Source organism: Elephas maximus, chromosome 1 (assembly GCF_024166365.1).
Source record: "Elephas maximus indicus isolate mEleMax1 chromosome 1, mEleMax1 primary haplotype, whole genome shotgun sequence".
NCBI lineage: Eukaryota > Metazoa > Chordata > Mammalia > Proboscidea > Elephantidae > Elephas > Elephas maximus.
The window spans coordinates 100,977,026-100,993,572 of NC_064819.1; the positions used below are offsets into that span (position 1 = coordinate 100,977,026).

Sequence of the window (16,547 nt, forward strand, 5' to 3'; positions counted from 1 at the left end):
CTTTGATGTGTTTTCTTCCTGGTCTTTTCTATGCATATACTTTTTTTTTTAATAAAAGAGGTCATATGAAATGTATAATTTTGGGTCCTATTTTCACTTTGTTGAGATCATTTCTCTTGTTAATAGATAACTTTCCAACACATGATTTTTAATAACATTTCATTTGGTGTTGGAACTATAACTTATTTGATGAATTCTAATTTGTAGGTGTTTATGTTGTTTACAATTTTTAACCAAAATAAGTAACACTGGTATAAGCTGTCTTGGATAATCTTTGTCTGCATCTCTGATTATTTTCTTATGGTCAGAGATTATGAACCATTTTAAGGCTCATTAGGTATACATTGCCAGCTTGTTTTCTAGAACGGTTTTACAACATACACCCCGACCTGCAGTGTAAGAAAGCTAGCCTCACTACACCCTGGTCAGCACTGAAGAGTATAGCTTTTTAAATCTTTGCTAATTTAATTGGTGAAAAATTTTACCTTACTTCCATCACATGTGAACTGTTATGTCTTGTAGCCTCTTTTGTATTTTGTGTGATCTATTTTCCTTTACTCTCTGTGAGACTAGTATTGAAAATAATACCATAGTAATATCTTACCCCTTTTTTGGTGTTAATGATAGGGACAAAATGATGAGCTGTCTGAGTTATCAGACTGTATTTAATGCTGTTAATAATAACTATCTTTCAGAATAAATGTTGGACTTATCTAGGGAGATGAGACAGATTAGCAAGCCAGGCACCTCTACCGAAAGGGTAGAAACATCTCTTGAAGATGGGGCAATATCAGCTTTTTCTCCTGACAGAGCCTTATTTCTACTTTAGAGTTGCCTTGCCTTGTGGGGGTTTGGGGAATAGAAGGTGAACAATGAGACATTTCAGTGGTATTTTTACCCCCATTGTATTCTAGTCCCCAAGTACTGTAAGCTTACATAAGGCTATAACTTCTACTTCCCTGTTTGAGTGAGAGGGATGCCAGATAAGACTGAGTTAGAAATGTCTTAATCAGATAGTCCCCTAGAACCAGAATAAGGGTCCCCAGGGAAGGTGGAGAAAAAGTTCAGGAAATTAGGAATGGTCTACATGATTCTTAGGATTCTTTTTCCTCAATGGGTTAATCTTGTGTTCCCCAAGCTTTAGTCATGTGCCACCTTCATAATTTTTTTTTTGTTATATTCTATACTAATATTTAGTAAATACATTTTTTTAAAAAAATAAGCTCATTTTATGTACTCAGATTTATTTTAAAAAATTAACTATTCTATAAATGGAAAACCATTATCACTTGCCATAAATCAAAAGTAACCTTAAAAATCAACACAGTGAAAAACAACAGTCTTATTAAATTCTAAGCCAGATTCTGTTGCTTGCAAATGTGTTGATCCTGAGGCTGCCCTCCCTTTGTTAAAAAACAGCCTTATAGACAGAGTAGCACCATACTGAGACTTTCTCCTCAAGGCTAGCAGAAGGACTTTAACAGAATAAAAAAAAAAAAAAAAAAAAACTTTTTAATTCAATATTTAATGCTATGTATATATGGACTAAAAATTATCTCCTGTTCTAGGGTTAGGCTAGGTTATGTTGCCATAACAAATTAACCCTGAAATCTCAGTGAATTAACCCAACAGTGGTTTATTTCCTGCTCATATTATACATACAAAATGGGATTAGGTAGGGGGTAGAGGAAAGGCTCCGTGTAGTCATTCAGTGACCTAGGTTGAGGGCTCCACCATCTGAAAGCTCTCCAGTCACCACAGCAGAAGAGTGCTTATACAGAACCCACACTTACTCTTTTATATTTCAGCCTGGAAGTGATAGCCTCACTTCTCTTCTCAACCTGTTGACCGGAAGTAGTCATATGGCCTTGCCTAGCAGAAGGGCTGGGATATATAGATAAGCACATGAATTATTTGGTAAACATTGCTATGTCTGCTATAAAGTACGGCTGGTTTAGATGCATTTGATGAGGAACGGATAGGAGTGTTTTTTATTTGAAGAAGGTTGATTACATTTGGGGTAGTTTGTAATATTATTAATATTATACTAAGCAAATGAAGATGGTCAGATACGTCAGACTATCTATCCCTTGGTAATGGTGTCTCCTCTCTCAAAGTTTCATCAAAGAACGGTCAAAAGTCAACACAGTTCCTCTGAAGAGTAAGAAGGCTTCCAGTTTTCATGAATTTGCCCGGAATACCAGTGATGCTTGGGACATTGGCGATGATGAGGAAGAGGACTTTTCCTCACCTTCTTTCCAAACTTTGAACTCAAAAGTTGCTTTGGCAACTGCAGCCCAGGTCCTGGAAAACCACAGCAAGCTGAGGGTGAAACCAGAACGGTCCCAGTCAACAACATCCGATGTTGCTGCCAACTACAAGGTCATCAAATCCAGCAGTGATGCCCAGCTGGCCAGAAATTCCAGTAAGTCCATCCTGCCCCTCCATAGCCACAGCCATCCCAACAGAGAGCGTTTTAAATAAAAAAGATTTTTTAGGAACTCACGCAGATCTTCCATTGGATGATAAATAAGTAAGCTCAACCCAGAAGTACAACATCAATGAGCCTAACTGATCATAAGCTCTGCTGGCCCCCTCCAACCTTGATGGCTGCTTAGCCCTATGACATGGAACTTTACTTCTGACTCTCAAGTGTTGCCTGCCATTCTTGTCTTTTTCTATTCTTCCCTATGGTGGGGTCCAAAACTTTTATGGTTTGATTGTTTCATCTTGCTTTAGTTAAGCCTGGTCAGGTTTAAGAATATGGACTAAGGGATTTCAAGTTGCTAGTGGCTGAATTTCGCAAACACTTGGCACCATTAATGGGCCTCCTTAGCTCTGGGAACAGCCATTAGCATGAAGTTGTCTTTTTCCTGTTTCTGAGGGACTGGGTCACGGCGCCCTGACTGCCAAGCATGCCCATCAGGTTGGATGGGGTGAGAGGAGATGCCAGGCCTGTTTCTTTTTAGGAAACTGGTCTCAATAACCACTTGGGGTGGTGATGGTTTTATAAGACGTTTGGAGACTCTCAGTATACCTTTTTAGCATCCATTGTTGTGTTTTAATGTTGCCCTAAGGGGTTTTGTGGAAGTTGGTTATTCTGAGCTGGAGAGGGAAGTTACCATCATTCTAGTGAAAGCTAAAAAGGCTGGTAAAGCGTGAAACCGAAAACCAAGCCAAACTCTTTGCTGTCAAGTCTATTCCAAGTCATAGCAACCCTGTAGGACAGAGTAGAATGACCCTATAGGGTTTCCAAGCAGCAGCTGGTGAATTCAAACTGTTCACCTTTTGGTTAGTAGCCTGAGCTCTTAACCACTACATCACAAGGGCCCCAAAGGGTGAAAAGGAAGTAGAAAATATCAGAGCCCTGAAGTGTATCCTGGCTCATGTTGTAAGAAGATTTCTCCTTTTATAGTTTCAGACTAAGCATATGGTCATGAAATTAGGCTGTAAGGCCTTTAAAAATCATTCAGCAGTCACTTTCCTTTGCTGATTCAGGCACTAGCTTGAACCTTCAGTGCCATGTCCAGACAGTCATTCCCTGTTGATTGACCACGTGGCCACAGCTGCAGGCTGTGGAAAGTGTCTATGCACCGTGATTGAGGGTCTCCAGAGGTTTCCAGGGTGAGGGAGGAACCCTCTCCATGATTCCTAATGAGCTGCCCTTGTGCAGCCAGGGCCTTCCAGAGCATTCCTCTTATGGAGGTTCCGTCCCATGAGCAAATACCTCTTAATAGTAAATATCAGAGACACACATCTGTCTCAGCTTTGCAGTGTGTGGTCTGTATTTTCTAGGCCCCATGTTACGCTAGACCTCCCAGCTAGGTACCTTGGGGCAGTTGTTTCTGTAAACCTCATTGTGCTGGTTTGTTAGTATTCACTGTTTAATTCTTGTTGTGATGACTACTTTTTAATACCCAGATATGTAAAAAATATGTAAGTCATGAATTAAAAACTGAATTTTGTTGAGGGGTGTCTTAGTTATCTAGTGCTGCTGTAACACAAATAGCACAAGTGGTGGTGGCTTTAACACACAGGAATTTATTTTCTCACAATTTAGGCAACTAGAAAGGAGCCCTGGTGGTATAGTGGTTAAAGCCCTCGGCTGCTAACCAAAAGGTTGGCAGTTTGAACCCACCAGCTGCTCTGTGGGAGAAAGATGTGGCAGGCTGCTCTCATAAAGATTTCAGCCTTGGAAACCCTATGGAGCAATTCTACTCTGTCCTATAGGGTCGCTATGAGTCAAGATCAACTTGACAGCAGTGAGTTTGGGGTTTTGGAGGTGGTAGCTAGAAGTCCAAATTCAGGGCACCAGCTCTAGGGGAAGACTTTCTTTGTGTCAGCTCTAGGGGAAGGTCCTTCTCTCTTTTCAGCTTCCTCTCTCTCTCTGCATGACATCTGCCTTCCTCCGCCTCTGTTTGCTTGCTTAATCTGCTCTTTTGTATCTCAAAAGAGATTGATTTAAGACACAGCCTACACTAATACTTCCTTAAAAACCTAACAAACCCATTCCCAAATGGGATTATAACCACTGGTATAGGAGTTAGGATTTACAACACATATTTTCTTGGGGACAAATTCAGTCTATAACAGGGGGCAATAAAATAAACAAAGGTTTTGCTGTCAGACATAATACCTAAGGTGGCATCTTATCTCTTACTTGCAAATTACCTAACCTTTCTGAGCCACAGTTTCCTCATCTGTAAAACAATAATAAATTCCTACCACATGTTGTAAGGATCAAATGAGAGATCATATGTGAGTGACCAGCATAATGCCTTATACATACTAAGCTCTCAATAAATGTTAGTCCTCTATTGCTCATTTCTCTTACCCACCATCTGTTGAGACATGTATGGAGCCAGACATAGAGTTCAGCTTGAGTCTGTGTTCCTGTTAACTCAGTCAAGTACTGGCAGAATTAAAAGCTGGTAAAAAAAAAAAAAAAAATTTTTTTTTTTTTTTTTTCCATTTTGTCAGGAAATGTAGGCACACAGAATAACTGCAACCACTCCAAAGCAGGATTGCCTTAGGCCAGAGCTTCTCAACCGGTATGCAGGGCACACTGGAGGGCCAAGAACAGGCTCCAGTTGTGCCACTGATATTGATCCTCCCGGCCCTTGGGGCAGTCGGATGGGGCCTGGGGCTGCTGGAGAGCAGCCACCTCCTTCCATTGCAGTGTACTTTAAATTGTCATCATTTGTTATGTGCTCTGTGATGTGGAAAGGGAAAGAAAGCACTGCTTCAGACCACAGTGCCATGGACCTCACTGTTAGCGCAGAGGAAGGTTGCAGGCTGGAGTAGAAAGAAAACATTTGAGTTTCTTCTGGAGTCGCCAGAAAGTTCTCATAGTTGCTGCAGCATCTGAAGTGTCTGTTACCACCCAAGGCGCGTTGGTATGTACGGTGAAAACGCAGTCCTTCCTCTGGGCAGACGGACGGAGCATGAGCTGGATTCCCCAGCTAGGCACCTTCAGGCGGTGCGCACTGCAGTGGCAGCTCTGGGAGAGGAGACACCATACTGAACAGTTATGTTTAAGGTTTCTTGGAATCTGTGTTCTTCAAACAGCCTGTTATGTTTCTCTTCCAAATTGTCTCAGGTGATACATGCCTGAGGAACCCTCTTCACAAACAGCAGTCACTCCCACTCCGACCCATCATCCCCCTTGTTGCCCGGATCTCAGACCAGAATGCTTCTGGGGCTCCCCCGATGACTGTGCGGGAGAAAACTCGCCTAGAAAAATTCCGGCAGCTTCTCTCCAGCCACAACACAGACTTAGGTGAGTTCCTGTGAGCCCCAGGCAAGGTAGGACCTCTTGGTGACTGGAATTCTCAGAGACTCGGAAGCTATTGCTCTTTATTCTTCCTTCTTTTACTTTTCCAGCATCTCCTGATCTGATGCCCATTGCAGTGACATGCAGGTATTAAGTCAGAAGTATGTTTCTAGAGATTAGGGACCAAATGAGGTGGGACTGGTTTCTGTGGCCTGTAGACCCTAGTGCAACTATTCTGGCTTTGGTCTCCTTTACTTCCAGGCGATTCTTACTGAAATCCACACCCACTGGTCTTCAAATTCCCCTCTAACTCTAATCTCTGAGCTGACTGGATCGCTACAGCAGAGCTGTGTCCTTGGCACTTTGCTGCTCAGAGCTGCTGTTTTGGGCTTTTTCCCTTTGCTTCTCAGTAGCAGGTGGCAGCGGCAGTGGTGGTGGTCTTACTTGAATGACGGGAGGCATCTGGCAGTGCTCCTTGAGGGTAGTTTTAGGGCATGCATGGGAATTGCTAATCCAATAAGACTGTTGTCTGTTTGCAGATGAATTGAGAAAGTGTAGCTGGCCAGGGGTTCCCAGGGAGGTTCGACCTGTAACCTGGAGACTCCTGTCGGTGAGTTCTACCCACTCCGTAGAGAAGTGTGAGCCTCACACAGCCCTTATTGCCTCATGAGGTTAGTCTGGGCATGTTAGTCTTTCTCCATAGGCTTTTCTAATCCTGCTGGATATGAACAGAACCATGGGGTTGTGGTCCTGATTCTGTGCATAAAGCAACATTTTTTTTTTTTTTTTTAGCTTATAAGACTTTTTTAAAAATGTTTTTTATAATTTATTTTTGTTGTTGTTCGGAATATACACAGCAGAACATATGCCAACTCAGCAATTTCTACATGTACAATTCAGTGACACTGATTACACTCTTCAAGTATAGCCATTCTCACCTTCCTTTTCCGAGTTGTTTTTCCCCGTTGACATAAAGTCACTGCCGCCCAAGTTTCCTATCTAATCTTTCAAGTTGTAAAGCAATGTTCTTGAGAGTGTATTCCCACACATGTAGAGTGGGAATATATTCTTATTCCCACACATGTAGACAAGCACAGCTTGCTCCTGTAGTCATGACCTCACTTTCTCAACAGAAAGGAGGAAGAATATAGTGAGCCAGTGTGATCTCAGCGCTTGCTTTGGGCAAGCTCCCACATTCCCTGTGCTTCACTCCTTGACCATTGTGAATCACCAGAGTAGTGGAAACCAGCTCTGCGACTGTGTGGAGTTGATAAACGGGCCTCCATTGGAAGCCGGTGCTCATCCTGATTTCACTGAGTACGGAGCACTGTGCCAGCCACGGCAATAGGAACACTTGGATTTCCTGAACCTGTAAAATTCATTCGTTCATCTGATAAAGATTTGTCGAAGTGCCTGCTGTTTGCCAGGCACAGTGCGAGGTGCAGTGAGGGTATGTACAAATGAATAAACTACAGTCCCTGCTCTCCAGGCGTTCACTATAGAATGCATTACGTAAATGTCTACAAGAGGAAGAATCTCTCTCCTGACTGCCCTCCCACAGCCTCAGTCTTGCAACCATGTAGTCATTGCCTTTGCACTTGTAATAAGTTTGAATGCTATTCAGAGTAGAGTTGGTGAAAACGGAAGGGGAACAGGAGATGAAAGAACTGAGAATGGAATCTAGACCAGGGATAAGAATGAAAGCTGGCCTGGAGCTCTGGCCAGGAGGGAGGCTGTTCCAGAAGTTCTGTGGCTCTGTGTTGTAGCTGCCATGTTGGAGGTTCCATTCAGTTTCCTAAGCTAGAAATTCTGAACATTTCAGTGGAAAAGAATGTGTAACTGGCACCAACTTACTTGGCACACCACAACACGCACCGTAGAGGTTTCTGGATCCCCGTGATTCTCAGGAGTCTGGCCCTGCACACACATAGCCCTCAGAGGCCGTGACACGGGCCCAGGTCCCTCCCACTGACCTGTACTGACTGCTGTACTGTGCCAACTCTGCAGCTCTGGAAGCTCAGCAGCCACACACACTCCAAGTGCAGTGTGGGGCCAAAGGAGCAAGTAGCCCTGGGAACTCGGCCCGGCTTCATCTGCCCGCATGGGGATCTCACTGAATGGGGAGAGGGCAAACTGGGTGGCCAAACCAGAAGAAGATTTACCCTCGTCCCCTTGGCAGCTTGTCTGCTGTTCCTTTGATCGTTTCCAAGCCACTGCTCAGGCTTAAATAAAAATTAAGGACTCATCCAACCAATGTCTATCCCCATCTGACTGGCAGTCCTGTCTATAGGGCTATCTCCCAGCAAACACTGAGAGGAGGAAGTTGACCCTGCAGCGGAAGCGGGAAGAATATTTTGGCTTCATTGAGCAGTATTATGACTCTCGAAATGAAGAACATCACCAGGATACTTACAGACAGGTACAGCCATCACTTGCTACCTCTTCTTTCTTTCTTTAATAGTGATAATTTTCAGGTATATCTCCTGGTAATGCTATCAGGGTATGGGTTTTTCCAACTCTTCATGCAATAGCATGCTGGTTAGGAATTTTTTCCCCCAGCGCTGCTGTTTTCTTCCTTTCCATTCAGCAGCTCTAATTTTATCTATCTACCTATATAAATTTTTTTTTTGGTTGAGGGGACTGGTCATTGGCAATGCGTCTCAAAACTTAATATGCATACAAATCACCTAGGATCTTGATAAAATCCCACCTAAGGGATTATGATAAAATGCAGATTCTGATTCAGTAGGCCTGCGTACTTCTCACAAGCTCCTAGGTGATGCTGATGCTGCGGGTCCACAGACCATATTCTGAGGAGTGAGGGTTATTGGACACAAGGCAAAAGATGAGTACACTCAGCAGTGGTTCAATCCCTCTGCACTGTGACATCATTGTGTTCTTTGGCAGCTGCAGTGCCTATTCAGCACCCAGTCTGCCTGTCTGCAGGAGTGTAGCCATCAGCAGCCTCGATGGGGCACTTCCTGTCATTGCTCAGAGTGTACCCCACTGCCTGAGAAAGATCTGCAGGAAACATCATATGTTGAGGGAGAGTAGTCCCTTGGTTACAGAAGGTAGAAAAAGACTGCGGGGTGGGCAGCTGTCTACAACTGGGGAGTGTCATTTTCAGCCCAAGAACTAAAGTAGCTTCTGCTGCTGTTGACATGTCCTTAGGATTGTTACATTGGACATTGGGAAATCCCCAAAGGCCTCTCCCCTGAAGCCGAAACCAACCATAGTGACCTCTTTGGTAACAGAAGTAAGAACTTTCAGCTGCAGTTACTGAAGGCCAAGTCCCCTGGGTCCCTCCCCACTTCTTAGACATCATGATTCGTGAGCAAGTCCTTCTCCCTATCCTGGCATAGTATTGTGGCTACAGGGCTCTTTTAGTTCTTGGGAACTATTGGAAGAGGGGTACACATTTTGACTATACCTGTGAAATAAGTGCCAGTCCAGAGTGAAACATAGATTCTAGAGCAATAGGAAGAAGCAGTTGATTCTCTTAGGTTGTGAAGCCCATTGCTTTTTGACATAGGCTATTGCTGTCGTGGAGACACACTCCAGATGGACAGGTAGGTTTAACTAGATTTTTTTCTGTGCCATTCAATTGTTTCTACAGATGAATTGTGCTCTAACTCTTCCTTTCTTGATTCTCAGCTCTTAAGAAAATTACTTCTTAAAATTACTTGTCAAAAGAACAAACTGGCATTTGTGTTTTTGGACATTGCTTCTCTTTTTCAGATTCACATTGACATTCCAAGGACGAATCCTCTCATTCCATTGTTCCAACAGCCACTTGTACAGGAGGTGAGGGAAATACCTAACATTCCCCGGCCCTTCTCCCCGCTTCCCCTGTGGTACCCGTTCTGTGTGGCTGAGTGCGGTAGTCCTCCCTCCAGCCATGGGCAGGTTTATGGCTAATCATGATAGTACCTTATATTCACTTATGGAGCTTTGGTCCCATCAGAGTACTTTCTCATGCATTCTCATTTGATCTTAATAGCAAACCTGGGAGCTGAGTAGTGCTTAGAGAGATTGAGTCTTGCCCCAAGTTTTGAGATTATCTGGTAGCAGAGTGAAGACTACAGCCCACATCTTAGAATTCTTACTCCTATGTTTGCTGTACTTTATCGAGCTGTAGGTAGTGGTATTTTGAGAACTAAGGAGTTAAAGCTTTTCATAACAAAGTAGTGAAAGGCCTCAGTGGGACTAGTTCCTCTTTAGTGAGAAACCTTTGTCAAGGTCAGAGGTGCTGTGAAGGTACTAGGGGAAGAGCCAGGAAATTATAAATACTGTCCTTCCCATCCCTCATGGAAAACTTGAGTGCCTCCTTTACTGTTACCTCCTTCCTGATAATGCAGGCCTAACCTTACAGCGCACCTATAATGTGAGTCTGGGGCCTTGATTCTGTTTGGTATTGTTTTCTAGTTGTTTATATTGTGAAAGTGTTTTGACCCAAACAATAACTTTAAACTCCTCGAGATTAGGGGTTTCATTTGCAGCTTTCCTGTAGGTAGGCCACTCTTTGAATTGAGCTTTCAATTATCTCCATAATCCATAATAGAGAACCAAAAAAAAAAAAACAAAAAACCCGTTGTTGTCCAGTCGATTCCAACTAATAGTGACCCCTATAGGACAGAGTAGAACTGCCCCATTGAGCTTCCAAGGAGTGCCTGGTGGATTTGAAGTGCTGACCTTTTTGGTTAGCAGCCGTAGCACTTAACCACTACACCATCAGGGTTTCCACACATAATAGGGAACGACAGTGGTAAAAATGACCAAGATGATTTCTATTTAACTTTGGATTATATTCATAATTCTGTTCAATAGACGTCTCCACTGGAAGATTTTTAGGGTAGCACTATTATTTTACCTATAAGATTCATCTCAAAGGAAGCTTAAAACCCATTCAGGATCCCATTGCTAGTCCTATTCTGTTTCCCGTGGTTCAGTCCTGCTTATTCCTCACTTTAACTTGGAGATATGCAGATACTTACCTTTTACTTGTGCATGTATTCTAAACTTGGGAGTGGGGAAAGTTTGCTTAAGAGCCTTTTCCTAGTAGTGGAACCTGAATGCAAAGAAGGAAACTCGAACTATATTCTTTCCAGTTTTCTTGAATCATTTTTTCATCTAGTAGACTGTAGTCATCTTAAGGATAGTAAAAATGCCAACTGAGGAACAGAGAACAAAGTGGTATTGAATACTGAAAGGCTGGCTTTGCAAGCCTGAAAGATACTTGAGAATTGACTACAGTTAAGTCAGAATTATCCACACTAGAAGAAGAGTTGTAGGAAAAACCTTCAGGGTTATCCCGTTCACGCCTGTCTATAAGGCAGGATTATCCTGACTTTCATTGTGAAGATTCACTGGTCTCCCCTAGTAACGAGACTTGGTGCTCTTCAGTTTCCATCTCTTTGGCATCTTCACTCATACAGTGTGAATATGTCCATCTGCCCTGTCCTGTCTTTACTAGAGAAGGATGATTGCAGGTCTCCTGATTCTAAACAGCTAGCTTCCATGCACTTGGCCATTGTTAAAGTCAATGATCAAGAATTTGTATTTTCACAAGGGATTGAGAGTAGCCCCCATGAGTCCTCAGAAGGACTGACCTGGAGGAGTGTACTTTTTAACAGCATCCAGCATCTCCTGATCTGATGCCCACTGCAGTGACATACAGGTATTGAGTCAAAGCTATGTTACTAGAGATTAGAAACCAAATGAGGTGACCACAGATATGCACAAGGCACAACAGGTACAAGGACACAGGGAGTGGGACAGGGAAACCTTGAGATCTTCCTGAACAAGGTGGGTTCTAGCTTGAGCTACAATTTCAAGAACGGGAAAGGGGTCATTTATCAACAGAGAAAGTGACAAAGTCTAGTGGAGGCAGAGGCTTGTTCTCACTGCTGGTGAGAGCAGGAGTGTTGATAGTGAAAGTGTTTACTCAGCTCTGTCAATCAGCTGGGCGGCTGACTCAGCTATCCATGACACGAGAGCCAGAAAATATGTTTTATTGTGTCTCTAGATTTTCTGCTTCTCTCCTATTACTAGCTAACCAACTCCAAAGTCATATAGCCCTTTGCTTTTTATTGGTCTCCCTGGGAGGTTTTCCTCCTTTACATTTGGCTTCTAAGAGGGCCTCTTCAATCTGACGCTAGAACTGACTGGCTGGGACTCTGCTGAGTCGATGACTATGGCCATGTCCACTACTGAGGCTCTCTAAAATCCTATCCCACCTGTATGTATTCACCATTACCTCTGCCATCTGTCTGGTGTGGTTCACAGAGATGTGAGGCATCCCAGTCAAAGACAGTCTTAAGAATGTGTCTGATTGAGGAGTTGTGGCCACCCCAGAGTGAAGCTAGGAACAAGTGTTATCAGGTTGAGAGATGATGAGGGGTGGGAGAGAAACTCAGAGGACCTAATGAAGGCAGAGGGAAGTGTAGGTGACTGAGACAGGGCAGGACTCTGTAAAGGGATCGTAAAGGCCTTCCATTTCATCTCAGCCTAGGCTTTCCCATGGGCATCCTGGCTGATATCTCTGTTCCGAAATTCCTAGCTGTCGGAGTCCATAGGATTTAGTTTGTTTGACTTCCTGTCCTCAGCAAACATCTGGGTTGCATCCTGATATATGAAGTGACTTCCTGTATGTACAGTCTGTCACTTCTTCCTAGTCAAGCTGGGTTAGAACTAAATCTATATTTGGATCTAGATCTCCTTCCTTTTTCTCAGTGGTAGATGAAGAAGGATAGTAGAGAAGGTATTTCCTTTCTAAATCCCGCAAAGACCAAAAACGATTTAGAAAAGGGTATCAGAACTAAGATGTTCCAGTGTCTCACTCCTGGACATAGAAAAACATCATCTACAATGAGAGTGCGGTGGCCTGAACTAACAGCATCCATAGCAAACCTTTGCTAAGCTATTTGTGTCACTGTTTCTTTTCCTTTTCCCAATATCCTATTAGAGTGATCAGATACTGAAAAGATAAAGGGCAACAGGTACCTACCCCTGCGTGAAAACAACTAATGTCTTAGAAACGTATTGCATCTATATACTTCTTTGTCCCACTGTATTTTAAAATTTTCCTAAGCATTCTTCACCAGCCCTAGGATAAATTATGAGGTAGATAAATGGAAGGTGGGGAGAATGTTTCCCCATGATTTAACCCTCACGTCTTTTTCTTTCTCTTTTTCTAGATCTTCGAACGAATTTTATTTATTTGGGCCATCCGACACCCTGCCAGTGGGTATGTCCAGGGAATTAATGACCTGGTCACTCCGTTCTTTGTCGTCTTCCTCTCAGAATATGTGGGTAAGAAGCACGAGTACCAAGTTGAACAAGCTATTGCTCTTTCTTATCTGTGATCTGTCTGTTTTTCCAAAGAGTGCAGCCAGTGGATATGTCTCGCTAAAAAGGAGACAGTGACTTTGGAACACACAGCTAAATCTGTTTTAAAAGCAGCGGCAGCAGCCTGGAATTTATCTTTTGAGATGGTCACACCTCTCACCTAAAAAAACCTGCTGTGTCACAAGAATGGCCAAATTGGTGTATTTATGTTCTGAGATTTTGATGGTTATTTTAGGATTATTTTGCACTTGTCTCAAACCCAGGCCCTCACGCATGAAAGTTGGAATTTGAGGTTTTACGTCAGGCTTTCGTGCTTCAAGTCACGTGCTGTATCTTAGAAGCAGAATGTGGGCGTATAGAGGAGGAAAGGCCGTGGCCCCAGGATCCATCTCATGTAGGAGGCAATGGAATGGGCCAAGAAGAGCAACAGGACCTTGGTTTCTTCCTCTTCCTTCTTCACCTCTTGCCCCACTGAGAGTGTCGCTTTGGATAGAGTGGTTAGAAAACCCAGCCATGGCAGTGAGGTTTTCTTTCAATCCCAGCCACCTCCTCTAGCCAGCCTAAATTAAAAGCAGTTGAGGATCCTCTGCTTCTCCTTTTTGGTTTCCTTAATCACTTGTGCTTAGGGATTCACGGGAAAACCCATCCGTCATGACCTGATGCTTTGGTTCTGTCTTTTCTGTCAGATAAGGAGAAGCTCACGTAGGAATCAGAATGTTGAAAGGGACCTTAGAAATTTTCTTGTCTGGCCCCCTCACCTCACAGATGGCTTATAAGAGTCCCTGCCTCCTTCCTAGTGGCAGAGCTAGAACTGGAGTCCCTTTCTTTAGAGGTGGTGGATGATTGTGGCTTTTGGAGGAAGCCATGGTGGGGAAGGGTGGGTAATGAGAAGTAGAAGAGAATGGAGCCCCATGGAGAAGGAGGGTGTCATGGACTGAATTATGTCCCCCCCAAAATGTATGTATCAATTCGGTTGGGCCATGATTCCCCATATTGTGTGGTTGTCCTCTATTTTGTGATTGTAATTTTATGTTAGAGAGGATTAGGGTGGAATTGTAATTTTAAGTTAAAAAGGATTAGGATGGGATTTTAACACCCCTACCAGGCCACATCCCTGATCCATTGTAAAGGGAGTTTCCCTGGGGTGTGGCCTGCACCACCTTTTATCTCACGAGAGATAAAAAGAAAGGGAAGCTGGCAGAGAGTGGGGACCTCATACCACCAAGAAAGAAGCACAGGCAGCAGAGTGCGTCCCTTGGACCTGAGGTTCCTGCGCTGAGCTGCTCCCAGACCAAGGGAAGACTGATACATCACAGGGACCTTCCTCCAGAACCAACAGAGAGAGAAAGCCTTCCTCTGGAGCCGGTGCCCTGAATTTGGACTTCTAGCCTACTGGACTGTGAGAGAATAAACTTCTCTTTGTTAAGCCGTCCACTTTTGGTATTTCTCTTAGAGCAGCACTAGATGACTAAGACAGAGAACGTAAGAAAGATCTCACATGGTCCATCCCATTCAAGCTTTCTGACAGGGCTCAAAGGGATAGCAGTCTTCAAAGTGAAGGTAGGTATTTGACAGAACTTTTGTCAGCATCTCTGTGGCTGGAAGGAAATCTAAGAACACCATAGTTTAGGACTGAATTTCAGTGTCGAAAAGTTCAGGGGAAAAACTGTAGAAAGGCGATGTAAATCTCTTTCCAATTAAATTATATCCAGAATTCCCTGCTGGTCTATAGATATTGATCATAATTTAATGTGAGAAACCTAAATAACAGTAAACTAAGAATTATGTGCAAATATAATAAAATTATAAAGTAATAAACACAGCTCCTGGCATAAAAGAAAGACGTTAAGGCAAATGAATGACACAATCCCTGGTCCCTGTGCAGTAGCAGCAACCAGGGTAGCACTGGGAGTGAGGGTGAAAGGTCGCTCTTGTCCGTGCCCACAGGCGATCCTGAGCAGCAGGCAAGAATAGTTAAATTTCAGCCTCCAAAATCATAAATTAAGCTTTTGTAAGAGGATTTTTTCGTCCCCCCAGCCCCACATTAATAGGTCAACTTTTGGAGGCAGCGTAATTCTGCTGTGTTATTTTTCTTAAGAGAGCAGTACAGCTGATCTATGGAGATTTCGAGGTTGCTTCTTGCAATAGAGGAGCCCTAGTGGCACGGCGGTTAAACTGGTTGGCTGCTAACCGATGTGGCAGCCTGCTTCCATAGATTCCAGCTTTGGAAACCCTGTGGGGCAATTCTACTCTGTCCTGTAGGGTCGCTATGAGTTGGAATCGACTTGACAGCAATGGGTTTCATTTAGGAAAGGAGCCCTGGTGGCACAGTGATTCAAGCACTTGGCTGCCAACCAAAAGGTCAGCCGTTCAAACCCACAAGCAGTTTCGCAGGAGAAAGATGTGACAGTCTGCTTCTGTAAGATTGTAGCCTGGGAAACCCTATGGGGCAGTTCTGCTCTGTCTTGTAGGGTCACCGTGGGTTGGAATTGACTGCCGACGGCAACAGGTTCTTGCAATAGTAGTTTTCTAAGGTAGTACTAAAGCACAAGCCTAGGAAGGTATCATTCCATTCATTAATCTACATTTGAAGCCAAATGCTGGCATGAAGTCTCAGTAACAGTATCATGCCGGTTAAAAATAATCCTCGAAGCTGCAGGTCTGATTGGATATATAATTATCTCATTAGGTATTATTTTAATACCAAGTTTTCATTTACTTTCTGCTGGCATCCATCCCATTGCTGCCTCGACCCCATTAGTCCCATCACACTCTGTGCCTTCCTTTGATAGCTAGGACTGCCTTCTAATCTTAGCAGTTGGTTGATCAGCCCCACATGCTGACCAGTGAAACTGTTGCTGACCCACAGCATTTACTCAGTGGAGTGTGGGCTTCTCTGTCCTTTCTAGGCTCCAGTCTTGGCAAGACTTAGTTTCACCCCTGTAACAGGCTTCCTGTGAGTCTTTGGCACCTCTTCCTATAGCTAAAAAACCAAACCAAACCCACTGCCGTTTAGTCAATTCCGACTCATAGCGACCATGTAGGAGAGAGTAGAACTGCCCCGCAGTTTCCACAGAGCACCTGGCAGATTTGAACTACCAACCTTTTGGTTAGCAGCTGTAGCACTTAACCACTACGCCACCAGGGTTTCCCCTCCTATACCTAGAAAGGTGGAAGCCATTCTTTTTTTTTTTTTTAATTGTGGTAAAATGTATAAAAAGTTGCTGTTTAAGCTATTTTTAGGTGTACAATGTAGTGACATTAATTACATTCACCATGTCGTGCAATCGTCACCACTACCCGTTTCCAAAAATTTTCCATCGCTCCAGGTATCCTTCACCCGTGGAACGGGCCAGGCAGTTGCCCTCATCATCCTGGGCAGATCTCACCAGGCAGCCTTGTCGTACCACCCAAGCTCACCGAACCA

The 16,547-nt window shown here is 43.6% G+C and overlaps 1 protein-coding gene across 1 annotated transcript in view; it reads left to right on the forward strand.

The window, feature by feature from the left end:
• The window catches only part of TBC1D22B (TBC1 domain family member 22B), a 74,218-nt gene that overhangs the window by 21,650 nt on the left and 36,021 nt on the right, over positions 1–16,547 (forward strand). The window contains exons 3-8 of the mRNA XM_049891047.1: positions 2,118–2,425; positions 5,600–5,779; positions 6,313–6,383; positions 8,064–8,192; positions 9,512–9,577; positions 12,970–13,084. Coding sequence (XP_049747004.1) covers positions 2,118–2,425; positions 5,600–5,779; positions 6,313–6,383; positions 8,064–8,192; positions 9,512–9,577; positions 12,970–13,084 — 869 coding nt within the window. The remainder of the gene's footprint in view (positions 1–2,117; positions 2,426–5,599; positions 5,780–6,312; positions 6,384–8,063; positions 8,193–9,511; positions 9,578–12,969; positions 13,085–16,547) is intronic.